The sequence below is a fragment of the Amia ocellicauda genome, chromosome 21, assembly GCF_036373705.1.
Source record: "Amia ocellicauda isolate fAmiCal2 chromosome 21, fAmiCal2.hap1, whole genome shotgun sequence".
In the NCBI taxonomy this organism is placed as follows: domain Eukaryota; kingdom Metazoa; phylum Chordata; class Actinopteri; order Amiiformes; family Amiidae; genus Amia; species Amia ocellicauda.
This window is the reverse complement of record NC_089870.1, coordinates 10,020,002-10,042,963: the sequence shown is the minus strand read 5'-3', so window position 1 is coordinate 10,042,963 and position 22,962 is coordinate 10,020,002. Positions and strand designations below refer to the sequence as shown.

The window sequence follows — 22,962 nt, the reverse complement described above, 5'->3', positions numbered from 1 at the left end:
GATGGTTTGTCCACACAGAAAAACACCTACAACTTGGGGAAAATACAAATCATGAATGAAACTACTGTTGGACAGAGTGTCTAAAACCCATAATCTCTCTGCCTGCAGTAGTTAGTCACCGCCACGACTGAATCCAAAAGATGCTTTTATTAAACCAGACACGCACTCCTGTCAGCTCTGATAAGAAAATAAAGAAAATACTGCTGAACCAGATTGCCATTTTGAAGCTTCTTTACAAACTGTTAAATGGAAACATAAATGCAAGAGGGAGTTGGAAACCATACAGAAACAATATTTCTGACAGTGATCAAGGTTGGGTTATTCACTTCAATCTTACTACTTTCTCTTACCCATAATGACTTAAAAACAAATTCAATCCAAAACAACAATTATTTGTTTTCTTATTGTAAAGGTATAGGAAATGTTATTATGAATTACCTTCAAAACAAGGACAAAAAAGTGAAGCCTGCCCCAGGATTAATATGAGGGGTGTCTTCCACAAGGTTCTGGTGTCAGGCCCTTACAAAAGCCTAGGCATTTAACCAGATTGTCTATTTGTGCCGATTAGGCTGGCTGGTTGAATAGAGGATTTGTGAAGAGATGGAGACCGAATTATTGCCTGGCTTTTAAGCTAAACTGAATTCATTTTGGGAGTATACTGCTGATGCCTGCTACACTTGCTGAGAACATCAATACAAGTGAACAAAATAAAACCAAGATCTTTGGGAACTATTACAGAGTTAAATTATGGGCCTACACCCCCAAAGATGAGCCATGGCCATTGATCAAAACTACAGGCAGGATCGGCCAATGGAAAGACATGATGTCGTCAATTCCAGAGGGAAACTACATGTGCTGGAAGGCATTCCTGTTCCATTAGAGTCTGGATCAAGGCCAGGGAGGGGAAAGGAGTCGAAGCTCAGTGCTGGAGTGGTGAATCAGTGACTAAACCCTGCCCAAGACCCTGCTCTGAGACATGACAGCAGAGGGAAAAATCCACTCGCAAACCACATGACAGCATCCAGCGGTTCATTGAGAAAAAAATAAAGAAAGTAACTGCAGAGATAACAAATGAGAGCAGTGGGGCCGAATTGTTCCACCCACCCTCTTGAACCGCTCATACGTATCCGAGTACAGGCTTGGTCATCTGGACCTCATATTCTGTGTGAAATGTGGGCAGCAGATTAAACATTATTGCAGATTTTTCTAAAACTGGGTCAGTTCAACCACTTTCAACTAGCAAGATTCAGAAAAGACCAGCTCTTCCGAAGAGGAATTTCACTGTTTGGTCTTAGTCGCTCGTGCACTGTAGATACCATCACAGCCTCATTTTAGACTTTTTACTGGGTAGTTAGGATAAGGGATGAAAACTGAAGTATTAAAAATAATGAATATGAATCAGACATGGACCTTGCATTTTTAGAAACCTAATACCTCCCCAACTTAAAAACAATGCATTTATCTTAAGTAACCTTATCTCATGCCATGTAATTTAACGCTTCCTGTATAACTTGTTAACAAATACTTAAATCAGATGTTTAACCCTTTATGAACTCTCCTTCCTAACTTCTTAGAGTTCTTACCGAGTCTTTACTTTATGGAATCATGATTATTACGGATTATGGTGACAGACTGTTCCTTCTTCTGAAAAACAACTGGGAAAAGTCTTCTAATTCCTATTTACACCTTTATCACAGTTATTATTTAGTGACTTTAACTGATGCGACTGGGAAATCATAAGAGGAACACCTTTAAGGAGTTGCCAGCACCCCAGGGCTCGAATAAGATGGCACAGCCGACACCTCAGCTTTAAGGAGAGAGAGAGAGCCCAGCCATCTGTCAGACAGTGTGAGCTCACTGCTGGCTTTCTGAACAGCTGGGGGGGCTGGGATCTCCCTCCAGCGAACACTGGGGTTCTGTTCTACTCCTCCCTGGGACCAGGCACAGACCTGCCTGTCCACTTCCACTGAGCAACTGCTCCCTGACCCATAGCCCAGCCGCCCCGCTCCCTCACACGCCCAGGCTGCCTCGCTGGCCCCGGGTCTGCCACGGGATTCCACAGGGCTTAGGAAGACAGATTGATATTCAAACAAACTCAAATAGTTGCCATGCCACCCGCCACCTATAAATACAGCAAATGTATACACCATTTGGATAGCCAACTGCCCTCAAATAAGGGAGAGCAAGATAAATAAATGGAAATGTGCCGCTTTGCCACTATTTCAATAGTCTCTACTTATTTGGATCAGATACTATCCCTAGGTTGTTGTTTTTTTTTGTTGTTAGAGAATATAACAGTTCATAAAACACCAAAGATTGACATGATCTTTGATGACATCCATTTCTCATTGTAATAGAGGACAGATATGCCATTCCATTTCATAATTGGGCATTGTTTTTGTTTTCCCATCCCAATTTGAGCTACTCAATTGACCTGAATCATCTTGAGGAGTTTGAGGAGATTGTTTTTCCACCAAGAGAAGAGTCACAGAATCCCTCATACACAAAAACTAGTTCCAAAATACAAACAAACTACAAAATCATTTTTTGTTAATAAGGATTATATGCAGGATTAAATCGGAGATGCAAACATCAAGCTGTGTGCTGAGATCTCTGCTAATTCTCACGCCTTGCTCTGAGTAGCTGCAAACAGAACTTGGCTCCAACTTCATTTTCAATCAAAGGGTCTTAATAAATGTTTTTTTTTCCTTTCTGAATTTACGATTAGGCTTACACTTCCTTTACTTTGGATACTGAAACTACAAATAACATTAAAATAAATGGAAATTCAATAGAAACAGTCCTTCAGAACAAGAAACAAAGAAAAAAAAATGTGGCTGTCATTTTATTCCCATACCTCAAATCCTGTCCACATCTTCCAGCAGATTCCTGGGACAGAAATAAACCGTTTGCTCATGTGTGGGTGAAATTAAATATTTAGCCACCCAAAAGAGACAAGTTCTCTTTCTTTATAGGATGGTGAGTAATATTTCTTATGTCTTAAAAACAGCTGAGTGAAGGCAGGTGGCCAGAACATGGCAAGCCTGGGGGTGCTGGCGAGGACCGGACAGGGTGTGTTCGATTTGAGTGTATGTACGTCTTGAAGAGTACAGTTTTCCACCAGCTCCATTTATATGATGAACTGTAGGACTGAGCGTTAAGAGGGACTGGGATTTCAACTTGTTTTTCTTAATGTTGCTTTTTTTCTGTTACAGCCAGTCTTGCCTGTCTCAACATTTGCATAGAAGACCATCTAACTAAGGGCATTCCTAAACCAGAAAGAACTGACAGATTTAAGTTCACACAAATCTATCCCATACATTGCGATGCAAATGTTCAGCCAGATTGCCAAAACAGGAAAAAGCACACACTAAAGACTTTACAAACAATCAGGGATTATACAGCTCTTGCTACAATAAATCAATACCAATACATGTTTATTCTAGAGCCACAAAAATAATTCAATTACTATGTACTTCATTTATGTTTTATATACAGCATATTAAAAACGATATATGTTTTTAATATTAAAAATACTGATTTAGGCAATTTATGTGCTGATCTTAATTTGGCATCTGTGTAACCTAATTAACAATATTTGGGACAATATCCAGACAATGGTACAGAATACTATGATTCCTCCAAGAAAAGACATTGTAATAATAAACAGCATTGTGTTAATGGTTTGAAATGGTGCTACTGAGTTTATTTAAGTTAACAGCAAAGATAAATGTAGAACTGAATTGATTAAAAGAGGACTGCGAATGGATTTATAATCTTGAAACTTTTGACTTTCAAGTATATTAATGAGGATGTAGAACAAGGGTGTTTTCACTAGTCTTAAACAGGTGTTATTCTTTTACAAAAGGTCAGTTTTATCCTGTGTATGGCCATGATCGCCCATTTTCCATTAAATAGTCTCACACTCAAAGTACTACACAGTACTTAACAGTCTAGATATTCACATGTGATTTTAGATCACAGTGGCTGCACACTTACAGAGTTTTCACTTCGTCATCCATCATGACATCAATACACCGAGACATTTGTTGCCTTTTGCTCATCATTAGCAAGTAAATAAAGCTCTTTTTGTAAATGGATGTTTGACTCTGACTCTGTTCTTAGAGTGCACGTCTTTAACTAATAATAGACCATCATGAAATACCCATCAGGAACCCTGTTGATAACCTACTTGGAAAAATGCCAGGATTGTGGCCGGCAGTCGTCCAGACTGAACCCATCAAAATACAAACAACAAAACACTTCACGTCAGAACTTTTGTTTTGCCATTGTCTAAGAAAATGATAAACAGTTCACAAACTGAAATGCTGTATAATAAACCACAAATACACTTCAGCCATGACAGCTGAATGTGAAGCATCCGTTACCATGGAAGTGACATACCGATGAAGGCGTACCACAGGGTTGACTGTCGAGTGTTTCAGATCAAATGGACCAATGGGGACTAGAGCACTGGGGAGTATATAGACCATTAAGTCCAACTCGAGAAAAGAAGTGCCAAAGACTAAAAATATCAATAACACACAGTTTTTACTACAAAGGGTATTGTGAAATCTCCCTAATCAAAGTCAGTTTTCTAGAGATTTTGTGACTTGTCATAATGGAAAATAAAGTGAAAATAGCCCAGTGGTGCCTCCAAGATTCTTAGCGTGTTTCCAAAGCACAGTTTCTTCCACAGATGCAGATTCCAGTTTTAAACATGCCAATCCCTCTGATTCTCAGCAGCTACTAAGGGAAGCAACACCTCCACTGCCTGACACTACATTGAATTATTAATGCAACTCTATGGCAGAGAATCTGTATTTATCACAGGTTCTTGTTACTGTCAGCACACTCATTGACTTGCAGAGGTAGCAAAGGCACTGAGGAAACCAGATTAGGAGACGAGAATAAGACAGACAAGTGCTTCATTTCAAGGTAAATGAAAAGGAATCTGTAGCCAGATTAAACCAACAACAGAACCATTTCACAGTTGAGAACACCTTGACCAGGTGAAACTTTCATTTTAAACTCCTAACAGAAGCTCATTTGTTTCTGTAACAATTCTGTAACAATAACGCATCTTCTGAACAGGTTATGGCATCTCAAGATATATATTTATACCTTATATTTTTATGAAGGGCTGGAGTGACTTCGTAAGGCCACGTTGCCAGATAAAACAACAACTTGCACAGAATACCAAAGCAGACTGTACGTGAGTGGACTCAGTCATCAGCTGAAGAATGAAGTCAGTCATTCATAACTCCAGGACCTCCCCGTCCCCCCCAACCCTTTACATGGCCACGGGCATGGATTACAAACACGTCATTACCAATACTTAAAAACGGCATAGAGTTTGACTTGTTGCGATTGGCTTTGCTTGCATTTACTTCAGCCTTTGAGGGCACACAAAAAAGCTATTTGGCGGTCAGCTGACAAGTTTTCAGTCATCACCCAGCTTAGACCGGTCTAAATGTGAAGTTATATGGCTGTTTACTACTGTCCAGTGTTACTACTGAGAAAGCATTTGAAAGGGTCCACACAAAAATATATTTTATAAAGACATTAGTTACAGTGGTTTGTAAATGGGGGGGGGGGAGAAATCTCACTATCACTACATCCTCTTTATGTTTATTATAGACAATGGTCAAGCACAAGCTCTAGAAACGCACCCAATAACACTTTAGACCTAACTCGTGAGCAATACTCCAAGAGAAATGCAACTTCAGAAATTCTTACAACCCTCAATCCAAAATCCAAAACAATTTTCTTAATTCTGGAGGATGTCATCTACATTTAACCAAAAACATCTATCGGCAAGATTTTGAAAATCCCTGCACACACAAGTTATTTCGGCATAAACTAGGGGAAAAAACTTGTAAGACATGAAATGTCAGGCGGAGTGAATGACCATTAGGGGGAATTGAAAACAAAAAGTATTCCACTGATACTGGTCTATATGGTTCTTACAGCTGTACTAACATTTTGGGACCAGCAGCCTCTACTGGGTAAAAGGGTTTGGCTGATGACTCATCACGAACTTGCATAATTGTTATGGAATGACCCACGTCTGCACCACAAATCTGTAAGATGCTGAGTGTTTACTAAGCAAAGCCGGACCAATAAATGCTGCATACAAAAGTGTTTTTCCTCTAGACACAAATCTCTATTTACTATAAAAAGGTAACTGAATGAGTAGCAGATTTGAATTTGAGTTAGAGTAACTTCGAACAAAACACCTATAATATACTGCATAAAACAATAAGAAAGCCCAACTGCTACCGAGTTTACTTGATGTGAGACCCAGCAACTTGAATCAGTTCAATGAGGGAATAAAATGCTCCTTTCTTTTTTTACAGACTCAAGAAGTAGGTCATTTTGGATTCCTTTCATTAGTACAGTACTTTCCAAATATTTGTTCCAGTTACTGTTTAACTCCATAGGAACTAGTGCTTTTTCCAAACCTTCTTTCATGTCCCTCTGGTCACCCTCAAAACTCAAATGGTCAGTCCAGTCACATGCAACCACAGCAGATGAATGTTAGTAATAAGAGCAGGTACAGGCCAGAGGAGGACTGTCTGCAGACAGCCAGGCCACTAACAGGAAAGCAACACAAATTGATGGGACTTTAAATAAGGGCACACAGGAAGCTGACAGAAGATTAGGAAACAGCATTGTAGAGACCAGCTGGAAATCTCAAAGGCACACTGTTAACAGGGTGATAATCCAGTTCAAGAAAAAAAAATGTACATCAGTATCCTGGGCACCCAAAGCCAGTCAGAATAGATGGCAGAATGCCCTACCACTTATAAGGCCCTTGATGGTCTTCAGCCTTCTTAAGACCAGGAACAATTAATTCCTTACATCCAGGGCCGCACCTTAAAAATCACTGAGTGCTGTATTTTTGATAGTTCCCCGGTGTCTCTATAAATTAGGGACAGCACGGGCGTTGGTCTGTGCCGTTAGAACTCTGTTACAGATCACAGTAAGAATGCTGGCTCACTGCAATCCTTTCAGTCTAATGCAAAGTCACCCTTGTTTATGCTGCCTTGCCGTTAGCTTTACTGACCCACCAGTAGCTCCTTAAGTATTCATTGTAACATGCCCTATGATGTCTGGCACAAAGAGTGCAACTATGTAAGAGAAAACTACATGTTATTGTGAAGAGGAGTGTGGAAAGCCAAACCCCAACAATCAGTTACAAACTTGGCAGAACCTGCAGGTGTCCAAGACAACCGTTAGATGTTATCTCCACAGCATGGAGTACAATGGAAGAGCAGCAGGGACCAAGACAATTCTCCACCCCCATTATATCAGACTCTCTCTTTATAAATCATGACTTTAAGGATCCTAAAGGTCTTAAACAGAGATCAACCCGTGGTATTGTGTCATCTAGCACAGGAGTTCATTGAACTATGTGGAAACCACAACAAAATACGGCAATCGGCCTGTCATGTCATCGAGTGTGACCTGACACTGGATGACACGGCTCCACAAAGGAAATGCAACAGCCTGGTTAGGGAAGGTTCAACAGGAGAGCTGCCTGTCTATTCCAGTAAAGTGGGCAGAGAAAGACCTATTTTTAGCTTACACTGCCTGTGCATCTCAAAGAAAGAGTCAGAGCATCAGATATCAGGTCTTGCCAAGCAAAGGACATCAGTGCCCAAGATCAAACGTGGCCTACCCATATTTGTTTTTGCTGAATGATGAGGGGAAAAAAGGGCAAAATTAAAAACTTGCCAATGGAGGCACAGACACACAATAAAGCATATAAACGCTAATGGGAATCCCATCTTGTGTGCATGCTGAATGTAGGTTAGGAGATGACTAACAATTCCACCGCTGAAGGACAATAAACTGAACAGGCAGTATTTCTCATCGGGGCACAACCAACTCTCTTCACTATTTTTAATAAGCCTATCTGGTTACAGCATTCAGTTTCCATGGTCACCTCCCTCTGGTGGTGTAAAACGAACCTCACAGGTCCATTAACCTCTCCTGACAAATATAACCTCATTCTGACATTCCTTTCGAAGGCTGTGGCCAATATTAGAGTGGAGTCTTAACAGATGCCCCTAGTGTGGCTGGTGTATTAATTAGGCACAGCCATCCACACCGGGGTCGGTCCGGCCGCGGCACTCACCGGGGTTGTTGGCTTCGCTCTCCAGCACATGGAGCTCGGTGCACTCGGCCAGAGAGTGCTCCAGGCAGAGCTGCAGGAAGCGCGCCTGAGTCCGGCTCACGCGCTTCAGCAAGGACAGGAGGGCCACAGTCTGCTCGCACTCGTTCCACCCTTTAAACCAGCCGGCCAGAACTCCCACCTGGTCGCGAAACATCATGACGGAGAAGGGCCACCAGATAGAAGCGAGCCGAGCGTCAGAGCGCCTTCACCTCAAATTCCAAAGGAGCTTCGCCTGGCTTTTTTTTTTTTTTTTTGTCAGTCTTGCTTTTTTCCCTTTCTTCCTTTCTTCGTTTGCTTGAGTTCTGGCCAAACCAGAGCCGAGTTTAATCTCTTCAGGCCACTTCCAAACCGTCAACGGTTTTGACACAGAGGACGATCATTACAAAAATCTGAAGTGAAGTCGTATCTTCATGTCCCTTTTGTTAACTTCCTTGTTCCCCCGTAGAGTTGATACAGGGATGTATGGCAACATATGTAAATGTTTGTTTTCCTTTATATAATCCCGTCCACACACCTCCTGTTTGGCTCAATGAATCTGTCCTGGTGAGAAGAAGTGTAACTTTGTCTCCTTCGTGGGTGTCAGACCAGCTTTTTCTTGTTCACCTTTCCAAGGGGCACAGCTTAGATCTACAATAAATAAAATCACAATGATTAGGACCTCATAAACATAGAGAGCCCTCCTTTTATTAAATTCACCCCCACAACAAAAATAAAAAAACAAATAAACACAACCACGCAATAGATTCCTATATCAATGTATCACAAATATGTATGCTCATATAAAGTATACAGACAACTATAAATAGCCTACCACACCAAATACTTTTAAACAGACACAGAAACACATCCTTCAAACAGGTAAACACGTAACACATGAACACAGAGCACACACACCAATCCTTGCTGCACATTCCCCCTGCAAAGGGAATGCGGCATTGTCCCTGTTGCTTCAGCCAGCAGAAACGACTCTCTGCAGACTTTCATTACCGTGGGAGGGAAAAATAGACGGGTTATAAAAAGAAACCACGCTACATTACAAAAAAAAAAAGGCACTTAACTCTCCATCGACCCTGCAGCACAAGCCCCTGTCCTGGCGGGGCTCCGTGTACAGCGACCCCCCTGCCCGAGCGCCAGACCCCCTTGGATGCGGGCCTGAGGCAAAAATAAACCCCATCCACCCAGTCCTCACAACACCGCCGGCGGGAGGGACCGGCGCATTATTTCTGTGTGGGATCCCCCCCCTCCTCTTGTCGTTTGATCATCGCAATGTCTCCCACAACGACCTCCCCCCCCAAAAAAAAAAAAAAAACCGCCTGGAAGTCCCACCCGGGTTTGCCCCGTCTTGAGGGGGGGGATTACTTGCTCTCAAAGCGTCGCTCCAGAGCCCATTTTCCCGCAGAAAAGCAGTCTCTCCCTCCACACAGATCCGAGTCCAGACCACAAACGCCCCCAAACGACTGCACAGGAGTTTCTCTTGTCTGTCTTTCCCTTCCTATGCGAGTAATGGAGGGTGAGCCTTCACAGCGGACATAGTAACATGTATCCTTTACTGTTAAATCAGTGGACACATGCACACAAGACCATACACATATACACTGGCCCCAACTTCCCAAAATGCAACATTCTCTATACTTTCCACTATAGTGCCCACACTTCCCTAACTCTGCCCCAGTGCCCATGTTATGCACGGCAACTTTCCACACATAGGGACAGTTTACATGCTGCCAACACACACTGCGCCATTTCATATACATTACACAGTCATGTAATATATCCTATAGTACACACTCACACACGTGTGTCTTCCAGCCCAGGTGTAACTTAGGAAGGAGGGGGGAAAACCCCAAACAATAGAAATGAAATGTCATATAAAGGACTCCAGACAGGACCCCTCTTGTTTACTCACTCGGCGGTGCGGCTGCCGATCCTGAAGCGTGTGTTTTGGGGAGCCGTGCCCCGTCACTCCGGCTCTGCGCGTCTTGCCATCTTGACTGCCTTTCCCTCCCCTCTGTCGCTCTCGTTTCACCGGGGGAGAGGAGGAGAGCGCCTGGGCTTTGCTTCCCACATGCTAATCATTAACACGGAGCATTACGTCAGGGGCTTGGCAGCGCTTGGGAAGCACAGAAATAGAGACTGGAGTGAGGGGCAGATCACATTGCCTGTCCCGGGGAGGATTAGCAAACCCCGACAAGAAAACAGGGTTTCCATAGCAAAGTGGACCGAATCAAAACAGGAGTGTGTGTGAATGTGGGGCAGAGGGGAGGAGGTGCAACTCGCACATATCTCCCTTCTAGGATGTCCGACATATGCTTGCTGAGTGTGTGAGATGAGCTTATTGTTCCCCCTTCTTTCTGTGGTGTCGTGTTTGTGTGTCTGGACTTTGCGCTCTGTTTTTGAGAGTAGAAATACATCAAATAATACGGCTAACCTACTCCAACGTGTTTCTCTTGCAAGTAAGGTAAATGCAACTTTACAGCGTCGCATTGCTGACGATAGGAGGCAGCACCGGCGGCTCACAAACGACCCCTATAGATTTGGTTACCGGACACATGTCTGTTGCCAATTCAATCAAAACAGCTCAGTGTATCTAAATGGAGTCATTTGTTTGCAGTCCAGAAATTTGGAAACATTTGAAGTCAATCCAATATCCACTGGTGTTCTACCAAGTATTGAACACAGACATGTTAGATATATAACACATTTGACATACATGTATGATTTATAAATGCCTTACTGCTTTGTTAAGAAAACACAATCATAACAAATATATGACCCGTCCTTAGAACAACATACCAGCAAAAAACTAAAGTTACTAATAAACAATCACTTGCATTTGTAAATCGCAGTGCAACAGTGCAAACAGGAAAACACATCTGTCTTAGTATACAGCAGTGTCTTCAGGATGTTTGATGGTATAGTTGGTGAGGACTAATGCTGGTACAGAACCATCAGAGACCGAGATGAATCAGTTCGCTATTGTCTCACAGTGGCCGCCTTGTCCGGGACACAATAAACCCTTATAGCCCTGATCTGAGAGAGCTTAGTGTCGGCTAGTACGTGAGGGGAGAGGGCACTGTGAAGATCCCACTGCAGCAGTTTTTTAACAATGAAACCACAGCAAATCTAAATCTATTGGTTGAACAAGACCACCCCATCCTGGATTCGAATCCGGCCGTACCTCAGGGGCCAAGTGGCGTGGAGCTTCAAAGGAGTCGGTCAAATGAATAGCAGGCAATGTGAGGAATATGTTGGGGAAAAAAACTTGAAACACTATGAGGGAGTAATAGGCAAGCTAATTTCTCAGGAAACCACTCCCCATGGGTTGCCTCAGGTGAGGGACTTCCCTTAAATGGCATAAGGACTTACTGTAAATAAAACCTCAGCCTAATAATTATAAAGGGAGTGATGCTTGATGTAAAACCTTATCAGTTCTCACACAGGGCCAGGGAGAAGTAATGGGACTGAAAACTGAAATCCTATTGTTGCTACACAAAGTGCTTATTTGCAAGATCAACTAATTGAGCAGTGGTTGGTCTTATTAACAGACATCAGTATGTATGTCCAAGTTTTGCTCTAGCTAAAAAATATGGCTTCAACATTGGCATTGTATCTTAATTTTCAACTAAACCTCACTTTCACATTCACTTTCAAACAGGTGGGGTATTATGACACAGAAATATACTTATGACTAAGACATTAACCACTCGGTCTGTTAATCCTGAAAGGGGTTCATGTCTAGGCACATTGCGATTGTGCCTGATATGCAAAGGTATCAAAGCAGGTTTAGTGTACATATCTAAACTATCTATATTGTCTCTGAAGCTAAATTGTTGTAATACTGGATGGCAAAAGTACGCTAGGATCTTCCAAATTCAAAGTAACAGATTATTCAACATAATATATATCATAAATATATCTACATTCATACACTGACACCTCTAATGTGCATATCAATGCCTTTATCTTGCATTTGAAAAGCTGTCCCCCTTTCATAAGGGCAGTTGCTGTTCTTCAAGGTTAATTTCCAAACACTCAAAAACGCATGCATATTCATTACAGCTCGTTCAGCTTAATCATTCTCCCATGCACATTGAAGCAAAGAAAATAACAGACGTGGGTATAAAATACAGACACAGGGATGGAAATGCGAGTTCTATTGCATAGCAGTTTTCGGCAGACATTTTGGGGTGTTAATAGATGCAGAGGGGGTCTTCTGTCCAGATGTACAGCAATGATTTCTGAAATATATCAAATATAACAACCACTTAAGCTTCCACATTGCTCATCATCACATTTTAGCATTCCAGTTATATTTGACATGGATTTGTAAAGTATTGTTCTACACAAGAAGACCACAGGGTGCTCACACTTAAGTAAATAAAATCAACTGGAAAGATCAGTAGGGAGAATTCTGTTACATGGTGAGCTTTTGAAGACAGCTATGTTTACTAAAACATGGTAGCAAATCCCCCACTTTCCCAAAAACAAAAGCTATGGAGTTTTAATTGATAACATTCACCCTCTAGTGGAATTAAATTGAAACTGCAAGACTGACAAAAAAAAACACACAAATATTACATCTAATTATTACTCAAATAAATGACTCACTTTGCATTTAATAGCTAATTTCTCTCTCTGAGGGTAACAGGTTCATATGAGAAATGTTCAATAAGCAGACCAGACCACAAGCAGTCAAGGTTTCATTAAATTTCTCGCTACTTGACCCCTTGGATCTCCCTAATTAACTTCTGAAGGACTTTAGCAGCTCCAGTAAATGTAATATGTGCTACTTTGCCTAATGTAAAATACTTAAGAAGAAATGACATTGAACTAACCATTGAACATAGCGTTATCTCAAAGTATAAGTAGAAGAAAGTTATTTTGTACAAAGCATGAAATCTACAATTTAAAAAATATATGCACTTCTTGCACAGATGCTTAGATATACACAATATTGTGGCCAGTTTAAAATAGTATCCATCAAAAAACATACTTTCATCCATTATTTAAGGATCTATAGTATAAATAGACGGTATTTTCTTATGCAACAGGTTGTGTGTAAAAATCCCAAGATGTACCTTTCACATATAAATATAATATTTTGTCATGTTCCCAAAGAGGTGACAGTGAGAGTGCATTTGTGTGTGAATCTGAACATATATAACAAGATATTACATGTTAATAAACTCCTACCAATAGGGCAACAGATTTATGATATGGGACAGATTAGATTGAAGATGCTTTGATTGAACTTGGACATCCAGCACCAATGAATCTCCAAAATACAGAGACTTTTCCCCTCCTCCATACAATCAATAATACAAGACTGAAAGCGACCCGCTGTACTTCTGAAATGACCTCCAGTACAGAGGAGTCACTGTCAATCAATCATTGTTGTCTCTAGTGTTCTAAATAGTATTAAAGTCATGCATTTCACACCAGCATACAATTCAGGAATCAAAACTGGAAAAAATATATATAGTTAAACTAATTATTACTCAAATAAATGACTTTTCAATGGCTCCCAAACTGTAACTGGACAAAGAAGGTCACAAAAAGTCAGCACTGTGGCAATACTACACTGCTACATCAGTATTAAGTTATTTATTTTTTTAATTATGTAACAAGATTCAAAGCATCGACACTGTAACAAAACAGTAAATTAACGATCATCAAAGGCTAAAAAACAGAAAGCGCAATTATGATCCAAGTAGTAATTATTATTATATTTTGTAGCCCTTATCCAGGGCAACTTACAATATATTACATTATTTTTTACATACAATTATCCATTTATACAACTGGGTATTTACTGGAGCAATCCAGGTAAAGTACCTTGCTCAAGGGTACAACAGTGTTCACCACCTGAGATTGAACCCACAAACCTCTGCCAGAGCCCTGACCACTACTCCACAATTAATTTTTGTGAATGTTAAGGAGAAAAAAAATGCTTTGTTCTCATCAAAATAACATGCTCATACTTCACTGGCTATGATATACATTCATGACTAGAGGAAGGGGGAAAATGGTCAATACAGATTAGTGCATTACTTCTCAAAATTAATTCTATCGGGTACTAAAATATGATGTATGTCTTAAATGTCAGGATTTGCACACTGTAATGTAGACGACAGTTCATACTTAGTTTTAAGTACTTTATCAATAAATGGTGATAGTTTGACTACTGATATTTATTATCTGTTTTGAAAATGATGGTTTATACCCTTTCTATGCAGATTTAATTATGCTTAGATTTGAAAAGTTGAATTCACCTTTTAAGAAAGCGGATATTGTTTTATTTTTTCTTCTGCATTAGGGATTTCCACTGTTCACTGTCAGCAAAGGAATACGAGTCCTTGTGCCATTGGCATAATATCCTACAATACTTGACATTAAATTGAGTTTCAAAACACCGTCACGGTGCGGAAAAGTCCATCATCCGTATGAAACCCTTCTGATGAATGTAAAGGATTAAAAGGAGATGCAATGTGAAGCAAGTCTGAGCTTTATGTGCCTGTTTTTCCTTTTTGTGAAAGGTTTCTACCGAGAGCGAGTGCAATCCAAAAGCGGTCTCATCAGACTTTAAAGAGAAAACCATTTTTCAGGATATCTCAACGTATTCTTCATCAATATAAAGTGAAGGCGTGCCGAGGCAGCTGACGCCATACTGCCATGTCCTGGAGGCTTTTCTCCTCCAATAGAAGTGAGCCAAGCAGGGGGGACATTATTCCCTACTCCCTGCCTACTTCCTCTTCCTCTGTGGAGGGAGGGGAAAGAGCAAAGGACTCCATTACGAAGGCCCGACACACGGGGCAGTGCCTGAACCGGGAGACGCAGCCGTCGCACACACAGGTGTGTCGGCAGGGCAGCAGAACGCGATTCACTGGGGCGTACTGGCACACCACGCAATCTAGGCCGGTCTCTCCGTCGCCCTCCGTCTCCGGATCGGTCCCCGCCTCGCTTTGCGGTTCCTCTGGGTTCTCCTCACCCCGCCCCTCCACTGTCTCACCGCTGGGAGGTCCAGAGACTCCAGACCAGTCTTTGCCATCTGCCGACATGTAAAGTTGCTGGAGGAAAATATAATATAATGAAAGAAAACCATTTAACAGGTGTAAGCCCTCAATAAAAATGTTAAGAAGAAATTATTCAAACAAGTTATGAAACACTGTTTACTACACTGGTAGAGGAGAGACTGACTGTACCTTCAGGTCATACACATTCCCTGATGCCGTCAGAATGTAGTGATACAGAATCCGAGAGGAAAGCCTGTATTTGTCATCAGGAACATGAATTACAGTCACGTTGGCAGCCTGCAAGTAGAAAGAGAGCAGTAATGACAGACAGAAAGCAGAAAAAACAAGTTAACAATAAATACTCCTTGTTTACAATATTTGACAGATTGCCAGTTTGGGTGATTTAAAAATATCAGCATAAAGTAAAGCAATACAACAAATAGAAAACATTGCTTAGAAATGCAAATATACAGCATGACTGAAAATATGAAACCTTCAATATGACAGACAGACAAGTGTCAAACCACTTACAATTTCATACAGCTCCCTGGCTTCTGGCTCTGCTAAGGTCAGCAATGCCACTAGGGGGTAATGCGACCGAGGTAAGAGCCCAAAATCTGTTATCCCCAAGTCGTCAGGCAGCTGACAGAGCCTCTCTTGTGTGTCTTCCTTGTCAATACTGAGGTTTTATTTAAAGATACCAAGAACTTGAGAGAAATGTGACAGTGCTGGTAAACATAGCATCAGTCATATAATCGAAAACACTATAATCTTGGAACATTACACATGCACATAAGAATTGTGTTTACCCTGAGGAAGACAACATGCATTTTGAACACACGTGTGGTGCACGCACATTATTTTAACCCTAATGTAAATCAGTGGCAAGTTCTGTCAAGCAAGAATAGGATACAAGAAGGTCTGGGAGTGCTGGTAGTCACTGTTCAGGGCCTCCTCGAACCTCTGTGGTGTGTTGATGCGCACGTTGAACTGGTGACACTGCAGCGCTGCCTGCAGGCTCTGGGCCGTGCAGCCCCAATAGCAGGTGAGGACACAGCTCTCCAGGCAGTATGGCCTCAGACCCACTCCACCTGGAAACAGCAGAAATATGATTCATTAATACTGTAGCGATTGTGTCTTTGCAAGGTGAGTTCAAACCACAGATGACTGGAATAATTGCAAACCTGGGGCGCTCTTTATTCAATGCTTAGGGCTGTCCTTTGCTGACTTTGTAAAGCATAAGCTGTTGATGTGTGCACTACAATTTCAGTGTTGTCTCTTTGCATCTTATTTGTATCAGGTGAAACCATCGAGCGCCCTCTATAGACTTGAACCCCAGATTTCACCACTGCACAGAAAGCAACATGTCCAGACCCGGCGGTGCTCATCTCTCTCACCCGTCACAGAGCCCGCGGTGCTGCCGATATCCAAGGCGAAGGGGTTCTTCACCTGCACCATTCTCTTTTCCGGGATATTCAGGAGAAGGTCTGTGTCGTCAGAGCTACGTAAGATCACCGGTACGTCAAACCCGAACCTAAGACACAAATGTAAGGTTTGTTTACAATCATTTGACACGTCATCGGTAATTGGGTGGTACGTCATCGATGACTATTATGTTGTTCGAATCGATATTAAATGATGAAGTCTACAGAGTAGCAATAGTCGCTCGGTGTACCCGCTTCCTCTTTTGCGTGGGACTTCACTACACACCAACGATGCTCTGTTACAAAAGTGAACGATCATTTATTTTCATTTCACGCATTTATAAGAACATCCAATCCAATCAAATACAAATAAAACCAACAGCCACAAAGCCAACATATACAATATATCCACATCTAACAACATCATAGGTCAGTGGAGTGCTGTTTAGGAACTTCCCCATTTTAAAATACAACTGATCGTAACACACAATCGGACTGGAGAGAGCGCTTACCTGCCCAGCACCATGGCCGCGGTGACGATAAAGCACAGGGCGATGACAGAGATGTAAAACGGAGGGGAATATTCGTATAACAACACTAGAAAGGCAGCAGCCATGTCAAAGCCATTAGAGATACAGGCACCAAAACAACCTCTTCTCATTGGAGCGCACTGGAACTACGGTGGCCGAGAGGTTAGAAATCGGCAGGACAATCAAAACTCGAATTTGAAGACGATTGGTTGTCTCCTAGGGACAGTACATTTCGTATAATCTATTAAAAAATATTTATATTTTTTTATGATAGTGTTCAGGTTAGCATCAGTGATATTTTGTAGATAATAATAATAATAATAATAATAATAATAATAATAATAATAATAATAATAATAATCCTGCAAGAGAATGTAAACTAACAAGACTTTTTGAAGTACAATTAAATGCAAGATGAAAACAAATGAACGAAGGATCCAACGTACAAATAAATGACTAGCTAAATACAGAACTACATGGGTATATTTGATACATACATTATATCACTGTGGTTTTAAATGTTTATAGTCACATAGGTTTGATATGATGAAGCTAATATTAACCCATATATTTGAGTCAGAGAAAAACATATGATCTTTGTTGTGTAAGTACACCGAGCTGCCACAGACATGAAAAAATCAGGGTCATTCTGCAATACCCAAGTAACATGGCTGCAGCCAAATAAGGAAGGTGAGATGCCATTATATAATGGTAATGAAATAAAAGAGGCATCACTGACTTGCCTTCCGCAGTTTTCACTCAATGCACAAATCATCATGTGCTTCAGGGGATAACTTCTCTTTGAAATGCCTTCCCACCAGTCTTGTGAACCTCCCTGCTGCTCAGCTATTTGAGCGTCCTGACAGATACTGAAATGTGGGTTTAATTAGGAGTGGAATGAAATCCAAGAATGCAGACAGACACTTGTGCTCTTTTACTGCCCTTTGTGTTACATTTGTACAGGGTGTTGTGCATCCAGCTGGGTGTAATGCTATCTGTTAATCTCTCTCTCTCTCTCTACACACACACACACACACACACACACACACATTCTCACTGACACACACATCTGCTATATTAATGTTTACAGCCTGTTCTCACTGGTCACATACAGATTATTTCACGGCAGTTTATAAGGCAATGATTCATTTTCATATTTTTTTACCCCTCCATGTGTGAATGTAACACTAAAGATTTATATATTAAGAAAAGTCATGAGCCATATGAGAACACAATTATTGAACATGAAAGCTTAACAATTGACAAAACCTGTGAGGTGTGTTGAATAAGTGGTGGTGGGATTGTGTTGTCCTTTGTCCTAATGTTGTAATTTGTGTACACTTTGTTGTAGTATTCGTTTTCAAAACACCTCTTTATTCTGATCATGCTGTACCTATAGTACCAGATGGCCTTGTACATTTAAATATAAAGATGAAAGAGCAAATGTGACTTTTTTTTCTAGTGCTTTCTACTGAAAAGAAAACAAAAATAACTACTAATTGTGAGGAGAGCATCAACAACGTTGATAGCAACAGAAATAACATCACAGAAGCAAATGCTAAACCTTCAGCAGAGAGCAGTACTGGCATAGTTGTAGGTAAGACGTGTTTTGTTGCCGCCCCGCAGAGTGTTTTTAATGTGTCACGTGTAGCCATTAATAATACGTTAATAGTCAACTTTATTCTGTTTGCAAGCAAGGTATTCAGTTACACGGTTGTGTCGGTACAAGGGAAGTTAGGATTGGGTATAACTGAGTGCTTATAAGGGAGTTTTGTGTCAGCGATTAGTGTTTTTTCTCATCGTTGTGTGTGTGTGTGTTATACGACTATCTATTCTTAAGCTCCTTCCTGCAAAATACACAAACGAACAAATCGATAAAGCAACTAATAATTAAAAATAGCAATGACATCATAATTTTACTTCCGGTGGGCACCCCCTGCTCAAAACATCTTCCCGCACTTGTCCTTAAAACTAAATGTTGTAAGAAAAAGAAAAACAGCAATGCGTGTGTGCTTTGCTTTGGGCCCACTAGATGGAGACACAAACCTTTTGAAACATGATGGCAACTTCAGCACAGCTATGTAGCCCAGCAGTCCAGAGGGAGTAACTGTGTGAGCCCTGAGGTCTGTTAGAAACACATCTCACAGAGTCATTAGTTGGTGGATCTTTAAACAGTCTGGAGGGTGCTTCACACAATAATAATAAAGTCTGTTAGCGACAGCATAGAGGCTTGCTACTTTGCGGTTTAAGTAGGCACTCCTGTGTCTATTATCTTTTCTGTCTTTTTCAATCAGTTTCATACCAGGAAATAGGATGTTTTTTAGCCTCTCTCATTACCACACATAGGAGCAGGTGGCCGAATGAGTTCAAAGGTTTCTATTTCAATATGGCAGCACCACTTGCCACAACTGGAGGTCCAGCAATGATAAACACATGGTGCATGGTGATGTGTCCTCAGCTAAACACCAGCACTAGATTGACTGGGGACGCGTTGTGTGGATCCTTCTACTTTTTCCACTGAGAAAACAGGAGAAGCCAAGAAACAGTAATCCTGCTATATTTATCATTGAACTAAAAACACAACACACGCATCATCTTCTGTAGCTGAGCTTTATTAAAATAAAGTAACTCGTGCTCAGACAGCTCCTGCAGAGACATGAAGCTGGATGTTTTTGCTTTTTCTCTCCCTCCCTCTCTCTTTTTTTCTTAGCGGCTGAAATTATTGCTGGGCACTACCTCTGAGATTAGTCGCAGGTCAGACCCCAGCAGGCCCCCGCCAGAGCAAAAACTCAGGCTTCGCTATTTAATTATCTGAGAAAGAATTCATTTCCTCTCATGTCAAGCAGGAATGATGTAACGGGTGGGCCAGCCAGCATGCGCTCCTGCCCCACAGAGCACAGCTATGAGCCACGCAGTCCAGCACACTGGGGGAGAGAGAGGGATGAAAGGGGGAGAGGAGGGGAGAGGGGGCAGCGTGGGGAGAAGAGGAGATGGGGGCTGAGCTGGGAGTGGGAAGCCTTGAACAGTCACAACAATCTTGACCACATTGGTGATTAATCAACAGCTACAGGATGTTATGTTGTCTTCTTCTTTTTGTATTTCATACTAAAGAAACATTTTCGTGGAATACTTATTCTTTCTTTCTGTCACAATTCTTCTGTCTGTCACATCAACCTCAAAATCTCACAATAAGCGATTTGTAGTGGTTGTCCTTCGGGTATCACAGTAAGCAATTGTAAAAGCAGCAAGTAAACTGTGATTGTAGTTAATGTTGTATATTGTGGTTGAAATTAGTTGAACAGTTTTTTCACCACGGCCTATTGACATTCGTGCCTGTTGTGAACCTGTGCAGTGCTCTCCAGGGGGCTGGTTCTCCTATAACGATCGTGCTTGAGGTTTCAAGGTCGTTCTCACTCCGATCAATCCTTCCACGTGATTCCCAAACCACCTTGTGAAACTGCAGTTGAAAAACAATCTTGAAGATGCTGGTGCTGTCCCAGTGCTGAAAAGGAGGGGGAGTCAGTCATAAAGGAATCAATTTGTTAACTATATCCCCTGTGATTTTAAGAAATAAGTGCCAAGCAAAAGTTCATATTGAACGACTGAGAAAAGCAATATATTAAAATGTAATTGAATCATCCTATTAGTCTTTGACAGCCACATTTCCACGTTTGTTTTTCTTTCTCACCTCGATAATGTATTAATACTACATACCTATAGATTACGCAATCTAACATACTTGTTGGGTGTAGAAAAGAATAAGGGAAAGCAGCTCTAACTTAATGATGGAGAAGGACACCGCAAAAAGAGGACACATATTTGCCAAATGAGAGGTGGAAATGTTTGGCAGCTAAGTAGAGGCCAACGATGACCTAACGATGCTCCTTTGGCTCATGTTGCTTTTGAAAAACGGCCCCCAGGGAAATAGGCCCATAAGAACTGTCCACCAGAGGGCACCATTTATCAAATTGTGAATTGACAGGATTCTGTGAAGGTCTAAATAATTGTTCTTTCTGGTGATCTCAAACTTGTAGAAGAGAAAAGAGTGTTTCCTACATTTCAAGAAGTAAAAAGTAAAAATTAATTAGCTAAGGTTTTGTGTTAAACAGGAAGTATTTAACTTCATAAGTCATTGTGAATTCAGCAAATTCATTTTGATTGAATGCTTACCCTTAGGACGCTAATGAAGCATACTAAGAATACTACTTCTCTGTGCTTGAAAAAATGAACTTATAAAATATATGTTTTCCATACATTATATGGCATCGGTGTGGGGGTTGGGGTGGGGGGAGGTGTGTACTTCTGAATCAGATTAAAACACCTCTTTTGGTGCAACAAGGATCTCTGCTTCTAGGACAAAACTGAGGTTTTGTTTAATACATGGTTTTGACTTGTGAGCAGATAGCATTGCATGCTTTTGCTGCATTTCAAAAGGAATTTGTTCATAACAACCCCCCCTTCCCTCAGCATGAACCTGCCAATGCTTGCACACAGAGGTGGGGAGTGAGGATGCCGTGTGTGTGGATGTGAAGCGTGTGCGCTCAAGCAGAGCTCTTATAGTACAGGTGATCCGCAGTCTGAGCCGGGCTGCAGTGGGGAGGGAGGCCCAGGCAGCTGTATTTTGTATAAACAGAGATTACCCTGCTGCGTTTTAATTTACTGCCGAGTGGGAATCGAACTCTAAACACACCCCACCCCTCTGCGTTAAAACACGCTGACGTCTGGCGATTAGCAACAAACAACTGGGGCGGCTTTTCACATTGGAGAACAAACTGAAACCTCAAAGAAAGGGGCTGATGGTGGTAGTGCCCTTACCTCTGTGCTAAACCACACACTTGTGCAGGAAGAGTACAGTTCTTTCTTTGTTTGCCGGGCTTTTGTTTGTTTCTGTGTAAGGCAAGGTGATATTCTTAAAAAAATGAATTGCTTTTGATTCATAAGTATTGGCTCTGTCTGAAAGAGTTTTGCTTTTTGTTTGGCGGTTGAAAGCATTCAAAATGAGACCCCCATGCACATCTGTGGTTTTAATAGGTATGTTTGTTTTATTCATGTTTTTGGTTAAAATGAAAGCAAGTCTTTGGACAGGATTAAAACTATCAGTCAGTGTCTGATTTTTAGCGATCCCAAACGCCGATAAGAAAAAAACATTTAACATACGGTCCATATCTTTTCCAAATCAGACGGTGCAGTCCTCAGTGTTTTTGTCTTGTTTTTTTTGCGGGTGTGAATGTGTCCCATTGGTTTTCATAGTCTTTAAAATTGTATTCTTCTATGAAAGTGCAAATATTAGTGTAAGAGATTTATGTATCCTGTATAATGACATACTGCTTTCTATAATTTACGGAGAACTCACCATTCCTAGGAGACCCGAATGCATACAAATGACCCTGTTTTTCACAGTTTTAACATAGCCTGTCACTGGTAACTGTAAAATAAACAATTGCAAATCCTCAGCCCAGTAACTGACCACATAGATCTTCCTAACCAGCTGGTCACCTCCCCCGCCCGCTGGGTAGATGAAGTTGTGTCACTCCTGGCTTTGTTCTTAAACAAAGAGAGCTCTCCTCAGAGACTGATAATTGGATCTGGTCATGGATTGTTCTTGATGTCCCTGCAGAGCCATTACCACTCTGGACTATAAAGGCACGGGCCGCACCATCCTCAACTCGCAGAGACCACAAGGTGAGGAGGTCAGTGTCCGATACTAATACAGCCCTCTGCATAAAGGCAGGCCTTCCCCGTCTGATGTCACTCGAACTTAACGTTTCTACAGGCCTGCCTTCACCGTCCCAGCGAACGAGCGCATGATTTGG

At 41.4% G+C, this 22,962-nt stretch overlaps 2 protein-coding genes across 4 annotated transcripts in view; both read right to left on the bottom strand.

Moving 5' to 3' along the window:
- Positions 1–10,396, bottom strand: part of samd4a (sterile alpha motif domain containing 4A) — a 35,118-nt gene extending 24,722 nt beyond the window's left edge. Inside the window, exons 1-2 of one of the 3 annotated variants that reach the window (XM_066694743.1) lie at positions 10,089–10,396; positions 8,144–8,809 (exon numbers count right to left, since the gene is read on the bottom strand). In XM_066694743.1, coding sequence (XP_066550840.1) covers positions 8,144–8,339 — 196 coding nt within the window. In that variant the 5' untranslated portion in view covers positions 8,340–8,809; positions 10,089–10,396. The remainder of the gene's footprint in view (positions 1–8,143; positions 8,810–10,088) is intronic. The other 2 variants (XM_066694744.1, XM_066694745.1) reach the window with 2 other exon arrangements.
- A 3,352-nt stretch (positions 10,397–13,748) lies between these two features.
- Positions 13,749–17,290, bottom strand: cgrrf1 (cell growth regulator with ring finger domain 1). The gene is made up of 6 exons (XM_066694530.1): positions 17,132–17,290; positions 16,593–16,729; positions 16,109–16,286; positions 15,727–15,874; positions 15,385–15,492; positions 13,749–15,249 (listed from the first exon to the last, which is right to left on the bottom strand). Exons 1-6 carry the CDS (start codon positions 17,278–17,280, stop codon positions 14,914–14,916), a joined length of 1,056 nt encoding a protein of 351 aa, XP_066550627.1. The 5' UTR covers positions 17,281–17,290; the 3' UTR covers positions 13,749–14,913.
- Between the last annotated feature and the right edge of the window lie 5,672 nt (positions 17,291–22,962).

Bases quoted from the DNA above. Each gene is read 5' to 3' on its own strand.
- cgrrf1 (XM_066694530.1), bottom strand. From the start codon at position 17,280: ATGAGAAGAGGTTGTTTTGGTGCCTGTATCTCTAATGGCTTTGACATG. The intron at 15,875-16,108 runs GTATCCTATTCT...ATAAAACCTCAG, and splicing joins CAGCACTCCCAGACCTTCTT to TATTGACAAGGAAGACACAC. The intron at 15,250-15,384 runs GTACAGTCAGTC...ATTTTCCTCCAG, and splicing joins GGAATGTGTATGACCTGAAG to CAACTTTACATGTCGGCAGA.